Source organism: Meleagris gallopavo, chromosome 2, assembly GCF_905368555.1.
Source record: "Meleagris gallopavo chromosome 2, MGAL_WU_HG_1.1, whole genome shotgun sequence".
In the NCBI taxonomy this organism is placed as follows: Eukaryota; Metazoa; Chordata; class Aves; order Galliformes; family Phasianidae; genus Meleagris; species Meleagris gallopavo.
Window position 1 is genome coordinate 105733731 of NC_139405.1, and position 17886 is coordinate 105751616.

The window sequence follows — 17886 nt, forward strand, 5'->3', positions numbered from 1 at the left end:
AGAAATGTAAATATAGACCAGTTATGCCTTAACACTTGGCTCCACAGCAATGCGAGATGTTGTCAATAACATGAGATTGCTGTTAGTTATGTGGTTAGATTTCTGTAATTCCCATTACTTCTTCATATTTAATCTTTCATTTTATCAAGTAAAATTCTAATTAACGTGTCCTACCCTAAAGTCATTGTTTCTCACTCTAAGACAGGCACAACAATTTGTTTTGTTTTATATCCACCCACTGGAGTGTTTAGATTCACACAGGTTAGATGGGAGAGGTCTGGCATTGCATTTTCCATGGTGCCAAGTATAACTGGTTTGTCAGTAAACATAATTTATTGAGATGTAAAGGCTCTGTCTGTCTAATGTGTTTAAATTTAGGGTTAAATTTGGGCTTTAAAAGAAGAACTTTGTAAAAGTAGCAGGATGGTGCTTTTCTGCATCCAGTACTTCAGCTAAAGTTATTAACTTACCTATGTAAAGATCATATAGAAATTGTAGTTAGGTTATAGTCTTACTCATTGACGATGATGAAAAGAAAATACAGAAGTCCCAACTCTGTGCAGATAGCAGTGTTTGGAATAGAAAGGCTTTATTAAAGTTAAGTGAACAAAGGAAAAAGAGAGGCAATTCACTCATATATTCACAGCATTTAAGGCTAGTAAGGGCTTACTGCATTATTTAATTTGATATCTTTTATATCACAGGTCATTACATTTCATCCAGTTACTATTTTATTATACCTTATATCTTTTTCCTTTAACAGGTATTTGTCAGAAGTGTCTCTTCCAAAAGGAGAGCTGATTGAATTTGAGAGTACCAGGAGATGGGGAATCAACCAGTTTCCTTAGTTTATAGGACATAGGTTTATAGGAGCATTGAATGGTCAAATGGTGTAATTGAACACTGTAGTGTTTTGTAGAAGATAACCTTCTCCAGTATGAAAAATGTGCCTGCCTTTCCATTTGAGTTTGCCCGGTTTCAGTTCCTACCACTGGCTCTTGGTATGCTTTTTCATTGCTTGTTCAAAGACCCTGAATCCTTCTCTACACCCTCTAATTGAAAACCTTTGGATTTTCTTTTTGAATGCTAAACATAACATGTCTTCTGGGATTGTCTCTGAAACTATTTTTGAGGAGCTACTTAATGTCAGGATTCATCTCGCCAGTCCTGTTCATACCAACCTCATTTTTTTTTAGTCAACCCATTTATTTATTTATTTTTTTAAATGGCAAAAGGATTTCTTATTTACTTGTTTGTCTACTTCCACTCTTGCTCTTTCCTCAAAGATTGTTCCTTATTTTCAGATTGTGCCACTTGTTCCCTTTAGTAAGATTTTACATATGACTGGTTTTGATTTTTGATTGAATGCACCCTTAGAAAGTGATCGCTTTCTAAGATCCTCCTGTCAGCCTTCTCATCTGAGGTACCCAGAAATTTTGTAAGTTGAGACTTTTTATTTCTTTACCGATAGCAACGCGCAACAAGCTTTGTACCAGTCCCTGTAATGTGCTGATAAAAATGCTGCCATTCAATGCACGTTCCGTTCAGACAATTTTTTTAGAACTGTCATTTAGACAATTCTTAATCCATTTAACACGTGCACTATTGATATTGTATAGTGCTAATTTTTTAATCAGACTGTCATGAAGTAATAAGTCAAATGCATTAATAAAGTCTAAGTCTATTACATCCGTGCTATTACATTCTACATTTATTACAACTAGACTTGTAATTTCATCAGAGAATGAAATCAAGTTTGGCTGACAAGACCTACATTCCATACAACCATATTGAATGGCATTAATTATATGCCTATCTTCAACAATTTTTCTTCAGCTGAATATCTTGTGAGATGCTCTGTTGTGTTGTACAGTATCCCTAAGACAAGGCAACTCATCCAGTTCACTGATCTCTGCTGTGAAACACCACTCAAACCAGAGAGATCCCATATCACACATCACAACCAATACATTGCCCTACAACCCAGATATTTTTCCCACTACAAATAGTAAAGAAGCTTATCGCTGACATCTACAAGAAAGTGCTTGAATATTTTTTGATGCTGAGATTCCTTTTGAATGAAATTAAATCAGAATATTCTCTCCTGGAGCACATTTAATGCATTCCAGCTGTGAATAGCATTCAGCCCACTTGCCCAGACCAGAGTGAGTCTATTCTGCTAATCCCTCCTGAAGTGCTGGTAGCCTTCAGCCTAACAGAGACATATCCTATGTGTACAGTGAACAAGATGGTAAAGTTTTGTTGTCTCCTTTTATCCTATAGGTGATATATATATGTGTGTGCATTTTTTTGTGTGTACATATACCTGTATTTTCCTTTTACGGATTCTTCAGTTGAAAGTACAGTTGAAGGAGGAAGGGCCCCCAAGGAGCCCTGGCACAGGGAGCAGAGAGTGTAGGGTCTCCTCCTTGTGGATCTTCCACAGCCCCTGGCTGTGGTGCTGGACATCCAGCTCTACATGGCCCTGCTGGGGCAGGGGAGACCAGAGGGACCCCGGGGTGCTTCCAGCTTCAACCACTCCCTGATTCTCTGAAGAGATACTGGAGAGGCACACATACAGAATCACTGAGTCATTAAGATTGGAAAAGACCCCTACTGTCACCCAGCCCAACCCCAGCCCACACTCACCTCACCCACATCTCCACTGTTTTTGAACACCTCCAGAGATGGTGACTCCCTGGGCATCACCACTCTTTTAGAGAAGAAATTTTCCCTAATATTTTCTTTTTAAATTTTCGTTTACTGCGACATTCATCTGTCCTCTACTAAAACCAACAAGTAGACTTTCAGAAAATTCTCCTTTGATATGTGCACCACATTGTAGCTGCAGTACATGGCTGCCTTCTCTGGGCACTAGAAGAAGTGTTATTTCCCACGATGCTTTTTCAGGCAGAAGTTTCTAATATTTAAGCAAAATTTTATTTAGATTAACAACTGCAGAATTGGCCCACGGTGATAAACTGGTTTCTTTCTCTGTAAGATTGACATATATTTTAGTACAGCTGTATAAAACAATGTGGATCACACTGAGAAGGTAAAGCATAATATTTTGTAAATCAGAAACTCACAGAGGATAATGAGCCAAACATAATCTCCTGTTTCAGAGCTGACAAAGTCTGCAGAGAATCGGGAAACATAAAGAAGGTAAAAACAAAAAAATAGTTAGCCAAATGTTAGTGCCATTTAATATTTTACAGCGATCTTCCAAACAATATGAAACTGCCCCCAAAAACCTGAAAAGTGGCCAGGAAAGCAGGAGTTGCAGGAGGTGACTACAGAAATTCTCTAATCTATGTTAGGCAGGAAGTCAAATAATATTGCCATTATGGACTCTTTCGCCCTCTGAAAGTCTATCAAAATGTTATTATTTCCATTCTTTTCACGCTCGTTATTTGGAAGGTTTAAAAAAAAAAAAAGTTAAAAGGATCCCTAGAGTGGTTTCTCAGTGTATTCTTGACTAACCTTTGTTTGCTTGCTTAACACATCTCTATCTTAAAGAGAAGCTGGAAATGTAATGAATGATATCTACAACATAATAAAAATTCCCAGGCTGGTTTGAAGAAGCAGATGCTCAAAAGACCTATTACTTTTTCATATAATACTTTACATATTCACTAGGGCCTTGGCTTTAGCTAGCACAAATTGTTTTAGCTCCAAAATCAATAAGCTCCGAAATGTGCATTGGCTGAAAATCTGCTGCCTGTTCCTTTCAGTTACATTCAGACATTTGCGTCAGAAAATATATGAGATTTATGAAAAGTTTATTGCACAAAGAAGGGGAAACTATAAGGAGAAGTTGTGAGATCCTCTCTTAACTTTGATGCTTGAGCTACACACATGGTGCCTTACTGTATAGAATTATAAAATCATGGCATGGCTTGAGTTGGAAGGACCTCAAAGATCATCCAGTTCCAACCCCCCTGATGTGGGCAAGGTTGCTAGCCCCTAAGTCAGACACTAGATCAGGCTGCCCACAGCCCCATCCGACCTGGCTCTGAGCACTCCAGCAATGGGGCATAATGGATGTAGGAGATGGAGTGGCATGGGTAACCAGTGGCACATCCCTTTGTTTAGGTGGGCAAAGAGAAGCAAGTCAGAAATGAGGCAGGAGGGAATAGCTTTGGCACTGCGTGGATTTCATAACCCAATTCACCAAGGGCTGAAGCATCGGGAGAGGAAGCCCACGTGCCACGTGGGTGCTGGCAGGTGAGGAGTCCTTTGAAGTTGCTCCACTTTGCAGGAAATAATGAACTGCTTACAGCACGCAGCAAGTTTAAAAAGAATGAGCTCAGTTCTCTAATCCGTTGGCTTGGGCACTCACCTGGGAGATGATTAAGAAGGTGAAAATCTAAACACTATTAGGGAGAAAAAAAAATAAAAAGAAGCACTGACGTGTCACTCAGATGTCTTCTTTTTTTTTTTTTTTTTCCATTGCTCTTTACAGGGAGGTTTTTGCCAGAGTTTGAATCCCCACTGAAAGAGCTCACTGTAGCTAATCCTCTGAGAGTGGCTATGTTTTCTAAGTGGGAAATAGATACAGGATAAACAGACAGTCTGCTGCTGGCACACAGCCCTACCTGCCACGGTGTAATAAAGTCTTATCGGCTGCAGCGAGGTTCTTCTATGGCTAAGCTCCTTCCAAAGCTGAAGGAGAACTGAGCACCATGGCCAGAAATCCAATACTGGCACCTACAAATAAAGGATTTCCATTTGCACATTTAACAGTAAATTGAATTATATTTAGTGATTCAATAAATCATGTGCTTCAAAGTTGTGGCTCTCTTGGGAGGAGGCTCCTGGAACTTTTGGAACTTGAAATGAAGCTCGATTTCGCTGTGGAATATTAAAAACCAGATAATTAAAACCAATAGGTGATCTGAGGACACTATGACTCTCTGACTTAATATAAATGGACGTTTTGTGATAAATTCTGAAAGAGGTACGAAGTTGAAGAGCTGAATATCACTGAAAGAACACCATCCATCACTGAGCAGATTAAATTGTTTCAGCTGTTCCACGTTAGCTGGTTTAAACCTCTCCTTAGAGGACGTGCAGCTTTTTTTCTTTGGCTACTGCCTCTCCATCTTAAGAAATCTTACCAAATAAAGATTTGGTTAGAAATGTTTCAATATGGGTGGGTTTTTTTTCAGTGCAAAGGAGTGGTTGGCTGTTGTGATGCCTGCTCTGTTCTTTCCCTGTTATGTACTTAGCATATAAATCCAAGATAAATGCAGTTATTCTGTTTTTGCAGTCAAAATTCATAGAATCATACAACTGTTGACCTTACAAATCATCTAATCCAACTCCCCTGCAGAGAACAGGGAAATTTAAGCTTAGTGCCAAAAACTAAGAAGGCAAACAGAGTTTTGGTTTCCTTTTGTCACTTTGGCTGCAGCTGAGTCACATCCAGCACGATGAGCTGAGCTTCTGCGTGCTGCTCAGGTTAACTTTGGGCCTCTGTTGAATCCTTATGAAGCACACAGTACCTGCAGAGTGATTGCACCTTCTTTCTGTCCGGTACTATTTTCTCTTTGCGCTTCTCCTGGGAAAGCTTGTGATCAATCAGTGCCACATGAAGTCTTTTACCTCTGTTTGCTCTTGCGCACCCAGTTGACTGGAAGAGTTTCCATGGAAATTGGTGGGAGCTGGGAGTGCTCCCCACGAATGACTGAGATTATGGCATAGCCATGCCATATTCAGAAAGAAAACCCAATAAGCTGTGGAGAGGCTTTGAGGATAATTAAAGGTGAACCTGATAAGACCGGCGGTCATTATCTCCTTGCTTTCTCTGCGAGGATGAATATTGATTTTAAATATGCTCTGGGTTCTAACAGTCTGTTAGCCACACATCTAAGGGATTTTTTTCCATGAGGTCAGGCTATAGCATTCTTAGGGTAATGCTGTTATTTCCCTATTCAGAGGAAAAGAAGAAAACTGATTCTCTGAACTTCTGGATTAGTCAGAGCAGACAGTGTTGACAAGATACAATTGCTGCTTCAACTGAGAGGAAAGGTAATGTCTCTGTCGTTTTGAAGTTCTTGAAGAAACTCTCATGTGATCTGAAGCTACTTGTCTCAGACAAGCAGTTTGCTCCTGAGTGACAAGAACTTTGGTTCACATTGGCTTAAAAAAATAATGAAGTCAGAAGCCACTCCTGAATCTTTTTAGTTACGTGAAGTGAGCTTGTAAAATCTGGATGCATCGTTGTCCATTTGCTCTCCTTTATCTCAAGCAACAATAAAATGCCCAAGCTGGTCTTCAGCTAAGGCAAAAAAAAAAAACAAAAAAAAACAAAAAAAACCAAACTATTATTTTCTCTGATAATCCATGTTAAAACATGGAATTTAGAATAAATTCCTTCCCTGACCTAAGCTGGCTGTCAGTTCACACCATTCTATAGGAAGACCATTTCACTTTACTATCAAGCCAACTACCTGTGACTTTTATTTTTATCCTACTAAATGTACGATCCCTTTCAGTTACCTGCCCTCAAAATTTGCCTTCAGATATTGGATTGCTTCAGTTGTTGACTTCAATAGGCACAGTGCATTTGAAAGAGGAATGGAGCCATCGTTTGCCTGGGCAGTATCCTGGTGGTCAGGATGACATGGCTTTAGCTACAAGGTTACATATAACTTGTACTTTTTTGCCTTTTAATCACAGGGAGCTTATCTTTGCTGTATTGTCTAACACACTGGACAGGAACCAAATTGATTTTATCAAAATTTTCATTACAGGTATCCCAGATATGTCCCCTTTTACTTCTCTGTGTTCTTGACTAAATTTAATCCTGCTCTTTTAAATCCCCTTTAATAGCTAGCCAACCTGTCTGTGTGCCTCATTTAAGTTTTCTTCTTTTCATGTGCCCCAATTAACTGATATAATGCTGTCTTACTTTTCCCTCTTACACCTCTTTCATATGTCCTAGCATCTTTTTCATTTCCTTCCACTACTTTTTTTTTTTTCTTCAAATTTCCCTTAGTACCAAATTGGTATTTTCACTGAGCATCCCCCACTTACTGATTTTTCTTGTTTGGTGGCAGCTAATTCAGAACCCCCCAATGGGCCAGATTCACCTGGTTGTTGCACTGCATGAAATTCCAGATGATTCTGTTGAAGTCAGCTGAGGAAAGCTGAAATTTATGCTGGTGAGAATGACATGAAAACCTGTAGTTTGAATAAGTAGCCTATTCTATGCCCACCTAAAAGTCATTCTGACCATCCAGCTCACTTTGGTTGATTATTTCCTTGTTATGATTTAACTGGAGAATAGGGTGTTTTTTTTTTTTTTTTTCTTTCAAATGGAGATATTATGGCAACAAAAATGCCTACATTTATAAATTTTTGGTATGTGCTTGTACAACACTCAGTACCATGGACTCTCACCTTGCAATGCCTGGGTGTTCAGCAATCTGTTAGTTATTGCTGAGGAAAATCATGTGGCCAGACACTTCTCGTTTTATGAAGCTTAATCTTTCAATAATATAAAAAAGAATGAAAGAATCTGGGGCCATAAAATAACTGAAAAACAGGAGTAATGTCTTTTAATGTGAAGTAATCCCTGATTGCCTTCCTTGAACTTTATCTACGGCCACGAAGTTCAATTAGGAGCTCGTTGACTCTTTCTGAGGCCCAATGGGAGCAGTGTGCTGGCGGATATAGAGTAGTTTGGAATTTGTTGTATGATCTTGTGTAAACACGCCTTTGAACTTAGTCTTCATTATCAGTTATTTCATCCGTATCTTAGCTCATAGCTGGTGAAGCCCAGCTTCCTACTGTCAGCACAGTGTAGGTGTTGTATTTTTCATGTTTTTTTGTATGCTTTCATATTTTAATATTCTAGTTAGAATACTTGATAATATTTTACTAATTGTCAGGTACAAATATTTAAGAGATTTATTTATTTGTTTATTTATTGCTGGAACTTGATAACATCTGTAAAAATATCACTGCCTTACCTTATTTTCACTCTGGCTGGTTTATTTCACGATGGCCTTGTCCAAACTTGTAGATATCATAGAGCTAGTATGTACATTAAGCATTATATATAAGAAGCTCATGCCTTTAAAAATACATTAAAAAAATAAAAAGGGAAACAAAGGATTGTGCTTTTGATCTCAGTATTTAAAAAAATGGGTATGCAGCAGCTAATTCTCACTAATAGGATCTGATTTTTGTCTTTTAAGGTAGAACTGGCCACACAGAGGCTGTACGAGTGGTATATCAGCCAGAAAACATCAGCTTTGAGAAACTGCTCAAGGTCTTCTGGGAGAATCATGACCCGACACAAGGTAGAGTGATGAGTGAGCCAGTATTTAATTATCTTACTAATTACAGCTGGGATAATTAGTGTTTGAGCTGCATGGAAGAGATGAACCTTGAAATCACACTGGAGCTTGAGAATATGATTGCAGACATTTATTGACAGAGAAAGAGAGGAAGAGAGAGAATGAGAGTACAGAAACTCACAATACCCCTCCTCCTTTACAGCTGTCTGTGCTGGGAAAATTCCCACAGAGAGACACAGCAGACAATAGAATTTTTTTTTCTCAGCTTTGATTATGACAATTTCTTCTGTAATGCTATCTTTTGTCCCTTAATTTAAAGCATAGCTCTTTGCAGCTTCAAATGTGGACACTCTATTTTTGCTGAGAAAATTTATACTTCATAAAATATATATATATTTTTTTGCTATATTTTCCAATGGCAGTGAATTTTTTTTTTTTACGATTAGCAAAAAAATGAACAAAAGATGTCAGAATTGATATGCTGAGTAGAGCATTCTGGCTATTTGCCTTCTTCAAACCTTTCGATTTATCTCTCTTGGAAGAGATTTCGTGGTGACTTTATACACATCTGTGCAAACATAAATGGGAAACTGCGCTGGGAAAACATTGTACATGTTTATATAGTCTCAATAAGCATCATGCTTTCTACCATTTTCCAGAAATATTACGTGCAGTAACTCATTTCAATATTTTAACAGCTATCATAATTATGCCACTTGTTACCACATCTGGTAACAAAAAGCGCAGATGATACCTACAGAATGGGACACCACCCTGAGAGTCAGTAATTCTGAAAAGGATCCAGGGGCTTTTGTGGAATAAGTGTCTTCCACTGAGCCCAGAGTGCAGCAGAAAGACAAAACACTGCTATTGCAGCTCCTGCCTATGTGAAAAGGGAAGCCTGAGTCAGGGCGAGGACGCTTTATGGAGGCAGCCAGTAAAATCTCATGGATTTGTTTAAGGCTGGAAAAGACCACTAAGATCATCAAGTCCAAGTGTCAGCCCAGGATCACTATGCCCTCTAAACCAGTGTTCCTAAGTGCTCTATCTACCCTTTTCTTGAACACCTCAAGGGATGGTGACCCCACCACCTCCCTGGGCAGCCCGTTCCAATGTATTACCACTCTCTAAGAAGAAGTGTTTCCTAATATCCAACCTGAACCTCTCCTCATCCAGCTTGAGGCCATTACCTCTCGTCCCAGTGCTGTTACCCAGGAGCAGAGGCCATCCCCCACCTCACCACAACCTCCTTTCAGGAGCTGGAGAAAGCAGTGAGGTCTCCCCTGAGCTCCACTGCTCCGGACTGACCCATCCCAGTGCGCTCATCCACTCCTCATAACACTTAGGGTCTGTGCTCCAGACTCTTCACTGCTTTGTTGCCTTTCTTTGAAACATTTCATGTGGTTTCTGTGTTGACCTGCCAAGGATTATAGAACAGGAAAAGAACACATTCATTGTGAGATTGACAATCCAACCACTGGTGGACCATGACAAAATCCAAGAGCTGGACATTCAAGTTTGAGAAGTTCCACCTCAGAATGAAATATTTTTGCAGCTTGCAGTGTAATTAAGCATTGGATTCTTTTTCCATCATTGTCATTTCAAGACTTTAAAATGAGATCATTTGTCATTTGAAAGAGGAGCTCGATTCAGTTCCTGAGAAGCTCTGCCTACGTGTGGTGGCAATGGCATGTACTGGGATGTGCTGATTTATGTGCCTCCTTGATCAACCCCTTCCTTTCTATTTGTGTTCAGAATGATGTGCTTGCACCATCCTTGAAACTCTAGCTCTGAGACTATACCTGTCTTCACATCATGCTTCGGGGCTTTTGTGGTTTGCTTGTAGGTTTCAGTAAGGAATTTTACCCCATCCTACCACTGGTTAGTTCTAATTTTGTTCTTTTTAATTTGGATTGTCAGTGATTGGCCATAACCTGGCCTCTTTGTAAGTGTTTTACTCATAGAATGGGATTCATCCCAATTGCCAGAGCTAGGAACTAACGACCCGAGCTGTGTGCTCTTTTTGTCTTCCTGAGCAGCATGAGGAATGGATCTCTGTTGGTATACTCAGGGAAATTACCACCTAACCAATTCTCTGCCACTGCTGTAGTCTTGTCTTTGACTGTGTTTGGTTGGTCACTGCATGTGGCAAGGATGCAATAGCTTGGTCTCTAAAAAGCGTCAGCGCATTAGGTTGGCTGAAGTGTGAGTACTGGGCATAGTGTAGTAGTTGTGGTAAATGAACTTAAGATTCCTTCTGGCTTTAAAACAAAATAACAATAATAATATCTTTGTATTCACTTTACATCCTCACATAACTGAGGTTCAGAATAGTTCCAGTCAGTGCTTTCAGAAGAAGGTTGGATGCTGGCAGATGTATGATTCACTTCTTGATTTCTGGCAACTGGGGAAACATCACCTAATTAGCCCGGGCACAGAGCCACACTAATGTGACCGTATTCCTTCTGGGATGTAAGCTAATATCTCTGCATGATGCTGCAGTGTGCATACCCAAGTCATTCACAGCTACCTCAGGAATCTGTGTGGCTCTGTGGTGCCTGGTATAAACAGAGCTAAGCCTTCATTAGGAGGAAGTTTTTCACCCAGAGGGTGGTGAGGCACTGGAACAGGTTGCCCAAGGAGGCATTCAAGGCCAGGCTGGATGTGGCTCTGGGCAGCCTGTTCTGCTGTTTGGCGACCCTGCACACAGCAGGGGGTTGGAACTGGATGAGCATTGTGGGCCTTTTCAACCCAGGCCATTCTGTGATTTTGTGATTCTGTGATTCATCCTAGCTTGAATCAGTAGAAATTCCAAGTGGTTCTGTTGTAATAATTTGCAAAAAGCAAGAGCATCACTTTACCTGCAGAGATGATGGCAGTCACTGAAGCCTTCATGTGCTTCAGCCTTGGCTGATGTGGGCAGATTGCTTTACCTATGCATTTTTATGATTGCTTAATGCTAAACTCCGTTCAGTGTCTCTGCAAAGCTCACTACATCTCTGTGTCCTTTCTTGATTTGAGAAAAACTAAACCAGCAGTGCCCAATTTCGAGTTTCTTTGTCTTGTGGGATAGGGATGGTATGCTGTACATCTTTTTCAAGTTATGGCAGTTATCACTAGAAGCTTGGTAAGGTGGAATTATTTCTTCATCTTTTTTGCACCCGCTCCCTGCTTTTATCTTGCTATGAGAAACGTGGTTTTCTGTAAAGATACAGAGAGTGAGAATTATCTCTCTGACCTGCGATATTTTTCTTCTTTCCTGAAATTCAGCTGTGTGCAAAGTCTTATTTAGCCAGCCTTACGGGAATGCAGCTCAGTCTGTCAAAGGCAAGGCTTTTACTAAGAAGTTAAATTAGAAAGATTTCTTATTCATGAAATTCAGCACACTCCTTAGATGAATCCAATGTCTCATACAGCCAGCAAGTGCTGGACTTTCTGAGTATAGTGCTCACTCAGAAATACAAAAGCTTTGTCTGTGGCACTGCCTTATCTTTCCCCCAGAAGTCGGGTTAATGCCATTTAAGCCCTCATATCCCCCACAGAAACAATGGACTTGTCTAGTTGTCCCAGTGTCATTAAACATCAAATATGGAAATACTCACTTGTATTGTTTCAGATTCACTTGCAATTAAGGACCTTTCAAATATCGATCTAGTTGGCACCAACTTGCTAAAGGATACAGACAGGCAGTCCTATCATTCACTGTTGAAAAAGCATATTAATATTCAGAAGTTCCTGCTTTCCAAGCAGTTGGACCTCCTGCCTTCAAGATGAGGCAGACATCTCACTGGGATTCAAGGTTTCTCTGGGAGGCAGCCTGGCTCTTGTTTCATGAAGCTCTTGAGTCTGAGTATTATACAGAAGACTACTGAAAAGCAAGAACCTTTGATCAGTCAAACAGCCTGTGAGTTGAAAGAGATTCTCCCAGATGAGCATCTCCTAAGTGTGGAGCCCTGATAAAGTCCTCCTTGACTATTAATTTAGGCTGTATTTTATAATTCATTACATTCGGGATACTGAAACAGCAACAAACAAACCCTCGAATTCTGCCAAGTGACATATGGTTGTCATCTCTGTTCAGTCTCTACTGCACAGATCAGCATTCCTTCTCTCCTAGGAATAATCTTATCCATAACGGGAATGCTCTATACAACTCTAGAAGTGCTTGAGGTGGTTGCTTCTTTGTGGCTGATACAGCAAAAGAGGGTGAATGTCCTATGATAAAAATACTGTTGATGAGTCCTACAGCTGTCTGCTTTGAGCATCACTTTGTAGAGTTACAGAGGCACGGAGTAGATTCCATATTGCCCTGTTTTTGCACCAAAGGTGCCTTTCTTAGAGCCTTCTAATTTTTTTTTTTCAATATAAGCCTGGCCATCTCCTCCAAATTGCATCCTTACAATGGATTTGCTGGCACCTCCATGCTGTGTGTCCACTTTCAGCCTGTCAGTTTGTCTTGTGCCTCAGCCTGTTTTCATGCTTTCTGGAAGCTAGTCCTTGACCTGTCTGGAGGATGCCACGTCTTTCTTCATGCTGACACTGACAACCACAAAATTCTCTGATCAAGCTGAAAAGTAACCCTGCATGAACTGAAATGTAGCTTTAAGCCTGGACTTTCATTGCCAGAAGCACAACTGCTAGTGAGACTGCCCTTCTGGCACCAGCACTGCCTGCCAATATGTGAGCCAGTTGGGAAACCCAACTTTACTAATGTTCAGGGAAGAAAATGTCATATTTTATCTAATCAGAAAGTTTGACCACTCTGAGGGGAGTCAGAAACAATTTCTCCAAGTCTCTGGAAGCATCTTTATGATACTGGAGGAATCAGTTTGTCATGGTGCAAGCAGAATTGCTGTTAAGCATGGTGCTATTCATAATTACGTTGATCCTTTGGAAGATTGAAGTCTTACATGCGTTAGAGATTTCAGCTCAATCTGAGGCAGATTTAAAGGATGATTCCTTGTTATAAAATCATGGAATCATAGAATCATAGAATCATTCAGGTTGGAAAAGACCACTAGGATCATCAGGTCCAGCAACCCATTGCTCTCATGCCTACTACCCCATGTCCCTCAGAGCCACATCTCTACATCAATAGTCATACATTTCTTTTTAGCAGAAAAAAAAAACCAACCCAAATACTGTTTCCTCCTTTTGAAAACATACCTGGAGCAAATGAAAAATCCACTCATCTCCTTTAGCACCTTCCTCTCTTGAAAACTTTATGCTTGTTTTGGTAGTTCTGCTCCTTGTATTTATCAAGAGTATCCAGTCCTTCCCAGCTACTACAGTTCTCAATCCTCTCTCTGTACACAAATCCGATTGTTTTTCATTGCTGCTTCTGGCTTTTGTTTGTATTTCTCGTAGCTGAGGAGCTGAGGGGAATGCAGAGCCCAATGGCCTTAGCAGCCCTCTGACACAAGGGTGTAGGGCAAAGATACCCATGGCCATCGTTGCCTAAGGGCTTCTAGAAAATTACTTTTACTCATTCCTTCAGTATACAGAAAACCAAAGTTAGTGGAAAGTAATCTCATTTGTCCTTTCTGTCATGAAGAAGTCCTTATCTTGCCTGTGTTTGTCCAGGAAATGTAAGCAGAACTGATATTTTTCCAGCAGTTAAGGACCATCTGTACTACAACAAACTCATCACCTGCCAGATTCATTCAGAACATCTCTTAGTCCATAAGTCTTGTGTATCCACGATAAAGAAGAGATGTATGAGCTGTTTCTCCTCCCTGTGACCTTCCAAACAGTTTGGCATTTAGCCTTAGTGCTGATACATGAATTCTCCAGATTAATATCTGGTTTTCATTGTGCTGACCCGTTTTAGTTGCAGAGGGTATATTTATTTCTCACCAGTTTTGAAGGACTGTACTTTTTTTAGACATCACATAAGGAATCTATCATCTGCAAATAATTAAAATTAGACACTGGAAATGACATTGTATTGCTAATGAGCAGATGTGTCTACTTACACCAGTGGAAGAACAGCTGTACACATAAAAAATGCTGCAGCGACCCTAAACCAACATTATGTATTCTGCTACAGGCCTGTAACTTCATTTGGAGATTGAAGGGAAAAAAAAATCTCTCCATGTAAAATATATTCATTTTTTACTTGTTTTAGATTTCTGTGAATCTCTTCCCTTTATAATTTGAATGAAATCTTCAAGTCTCAGATTGATGCACAAACACCTTTGCCGTCTACTTCAGATGTTATTAAAAGCCCTGATAGTTTCAGCATTATCACAAGCAGCAGAAACACAAACCTATTGTCACCAGGCACATTAAATATATTCAAAATATAATTACAGACCCCCTCGGGAGCCATTCCTGGTCCCATACTCTTCAATATTTTCATTAATGACTTGGAAGATATAGTGGAGAGGATACTAATTAAATCTGTGGTAAAGACGATGCCAGTAGGCTCTTGGAGGAAAGGAATAAAAACCAGCTCTGGGTTGATAAATCAAAAAAGCCGTGGAAATTGATGTACTGATACTCAGTGATGATAAATGTATATTGGTTCATGCAGGACTGGATACTCAACAATGGGAATATGGAATATATTCTAATTCCTGCTCTTACCTCAAAGAGGGAAGGTTTAGATTGGGTGTCAGGGGGAAGTTCTTTACTGAGAGAGTGGTGAGGTGCTGGAACAGCTGCCCAGAGTGGCTGTGGATGCCCCGTCCATCCCTGGAGGTGTTCAGGGCCGGATTGGACAGGGCCCTGGGCAACCTGGTCTGGTATGAAATGTGGAGGTTGGGGGCCCTGCGTGTGGCAGGGGGGTTGGAGATTTATGATCATTAAAGGCGTTAAGGTTGGAGGCAGCCTGGCTGCAGTGAGCATGTCCTAGTCGAGTTTGTGATCTCAAGGGATGTGGGCCTGGCAAAGAGTGGCGTCAGGACCCTGAATTTGGAAGAGCGAACTTTAAGGTGCTCAATGGACTGTTGGCCAAGATCCCCTGGGATGCCGTCTTTAAAAACAAAGATGTTGAGGAGAGCTGGCTACTCTTCAAGGATGCCTTTCTGAGAGCACAAGAGCTCTCCGTCCCTCTGAATAAGAAAGCGGGCAGAGGAGGTAGGAAACCAGCATGGCTCAGCAAGGTCCTGCTGGGCACTGAGGGCAAGAAAGGTGCGTACAAGCTCTGGAAACAAGGCCGTGTCACCTGGGAAGAATACAGGGATGCCATCCAGATCTGCAGACGTGGGATCAGGAAAGGCAACTGAACTTGGCGAGGGACGTGAAAAATAATGGGAAGACATTCTACAGGTACACTGGCCAGAAGACACAGGCCAAAGCGAGTGTGCCTCCTTTGGTGAATGTGAAGGGAGAACTGGCTTCAATGGATGAAGAAAAGGCTGAGGTACTGAATGACTTCTTTGTCTCGGTCTTCACTGGTGGCCAGGATTCCAGTACTTCTCACGTCCCTGAGCCCTGCATCCCTAAACTTCCGGGTGGGGACCATGGCAGTAAATCCCCCCACACTGTAAGGGCAGAACAAGTCCGAGACCGCCTCATGAGACTGGATGTATACAAGTTTATGGGGCCAGATGGCGTCCATCCCAGGGCGCTGAAGGAGCTGGCTGAGGTGGTTGCCAAGCTGCTCACAATCGTATTTGAAAACTCATGGCTGTCAGGTGAGGTCCCGGATGACTGGAGGAAAGGTCACATCCCTCCCATTTACAAGAAAGGGAGCAAGGAGGACCCTGGGAACTGCAGGCTGGTGAGTTTCACCTCTGTGCCTGGGAAGATCATGGAACAGATCCTCCCGGACGCCATGCTTGATCACATGAGGAATGAGCGTGTGATCCGAGACAGCCAGCAGGGCTTCACCAGGGGAAGGTCATGCTTAACCAATCTGGTGGCCTCCTATGGTGGAGTGATGGCATTGGTGGACAAGGGAAAGGTGACTGATGTCATTTACCTGGACTTGAGCAAGGCCTTTGACATGGTCCTCAGCCACATCCTTATCTCCAAATTAGAGGGATGTGGATTTGATGTGTGGACCACTTGATGGATAAGAAACTGGTTGAAAGGCCTCAGACAGAGCGTGGTCATCAATGGCTTTGTGTCCAGGTGGAGGCTGGTAACGAGCGGCGACCCCCAGGGGTCTGTCTTGGGACTGGTGCTCTTTAACATCTTTATCAATGACATCGACGGTGGAATCGAGTGCACCCTCAGCAAGTTTGCTGACGACACCAAGCTGAGTGGTGCGATTTACACGGTGGAAGGAAGGGATGCCATTCAGAGGGACCTCAACAGGCTTGAAAGGTGGTTCCGGGTGAACTTGATGAGGTTCAGCATAGCATAGTGCAGAGTTTTGCACTTGGGCAGGAGAAATCCCAGGTATCCATACAGACTGAAGGAGCGGTCCTTGAGAGCAGCCCTACATAGAAGGACCTGGGGGTACTGATGGATGAAAAGCATAACATGAGCCAGCAGTGTGCTCTTGCTGCTTGGAAATCAAATGGTATCCTGGGCTCCATCAGAAGAGGGGTGGCCAGCAGGGACAGGGATGTGATTGTCCCCCTCTACTCTGCTCTTGTGAGGCCCCATCTGCAGTACTGCGTCCAGGTCTGGAGCTCCCAGTACAAGAAAGACAGGGAGCTGTTGGAGAGGGTCCAAAGGAGGCCACAAAGATGATCAGGGTACTGGAGCACCTCCTCTACAAAGACAGGCTGAGGGGCTGGGTGTCAGGGGGAAGTTCTTTCCTGTGAGAGTGGTGAGGTGCTGGAACAGCTGCCCAGAGAGGCTGTGGATGCCCCGTCCATCCCTGGAGGTGTTGAAGGCCAGGTTGGATGGGGCCCTGGGCAGCCTGGGCTGGTATTAAATGTGGAGGTTGGTGGCCCTGCATATGGCAGGGGGTTGGAGTTTCATGATCCTTGAGGTCCCTTCTAACCCAGGACATTCTGTGATTCTGTGATCCTTGAGGTCCTTTATGATCCACCAGCCATTTTATGATTCTATGTAATCTCATTGTTGGGACATATTTGACTGATGTCTAGCTATCCCGCCAGCAACCAATTTAGTGGTTTCCTGTCCATGATCACTTCATACATATCTGTGGTCTATACTTTTTGCAAAGCAAGTAGCAAAAACACTCTGTCAGTAATGCTTCACTACTGTTGGACTTTGAGAATGCAACTTCTTTTCTTTCAAGAACTGAAATGCCTAATGATGTGCTGTTCCCATTTTTTGTCCTTCCTCTAGAACAAAATACGCATTAAAAATACTTATTATAAGGCTGTTTTGCGTCCCCAGGAACTTCAGCTGACATGACCTTATTTGCATATTAGACTCTTTTTATCCATATAAATTAGAATAGACTTTTTCTGACCTAAATTTCCAGTTTAGTAGCTGTTGTTTTCTGTGGCACAGTGAGAAGCTGAGATTTGACTTTGCATCTTTTTTAATGAAGGGAAGCATTAGCCAGTGTTGTGCTTGCTGAGATTGCTGAAGAATTTGCATTATGAAGTGAAGCAGTTCTAGCTCAAGGGCAAAATTCCATCTGGGTTCTGATTTCTTCTTCACTTTAAACTACTAGTGGTTTGTTTCTTTCATTTATGACAACAAT

The 17886-nt window shown here is 41.6% G+C and overlaps 1 protein-coding gene across 5 annotated transcripts in view; it reads left to right on the top strand.

Annotated features, from left to right (window-relative positions):
• Positions 1-17886, top strand: part of MSRA (methionine sulfoxide reductase A) — a 263186-nt gene that overhangs the window by 145937 nt on the left and 99363 nt on the right. For 4 of the 5 annotated variants that reach the window (XM_085218307.1, XM_085218306.1, XM_085218309.1 and 1 more), the window contains one exon: positions 8208-8312. The exons of the other annotated variant lie outside the window; for it this stretch is intronic. In XM_085218307.1, coding sequence (XP_085074433.1) covers positions 8208-8312 — 105 coding nt within the window. The remainder of the gene's footprint in view (positions 1-8207; positions 8313-17886) is intronic. 5 annotated transcript variants of the gene reach the window in all.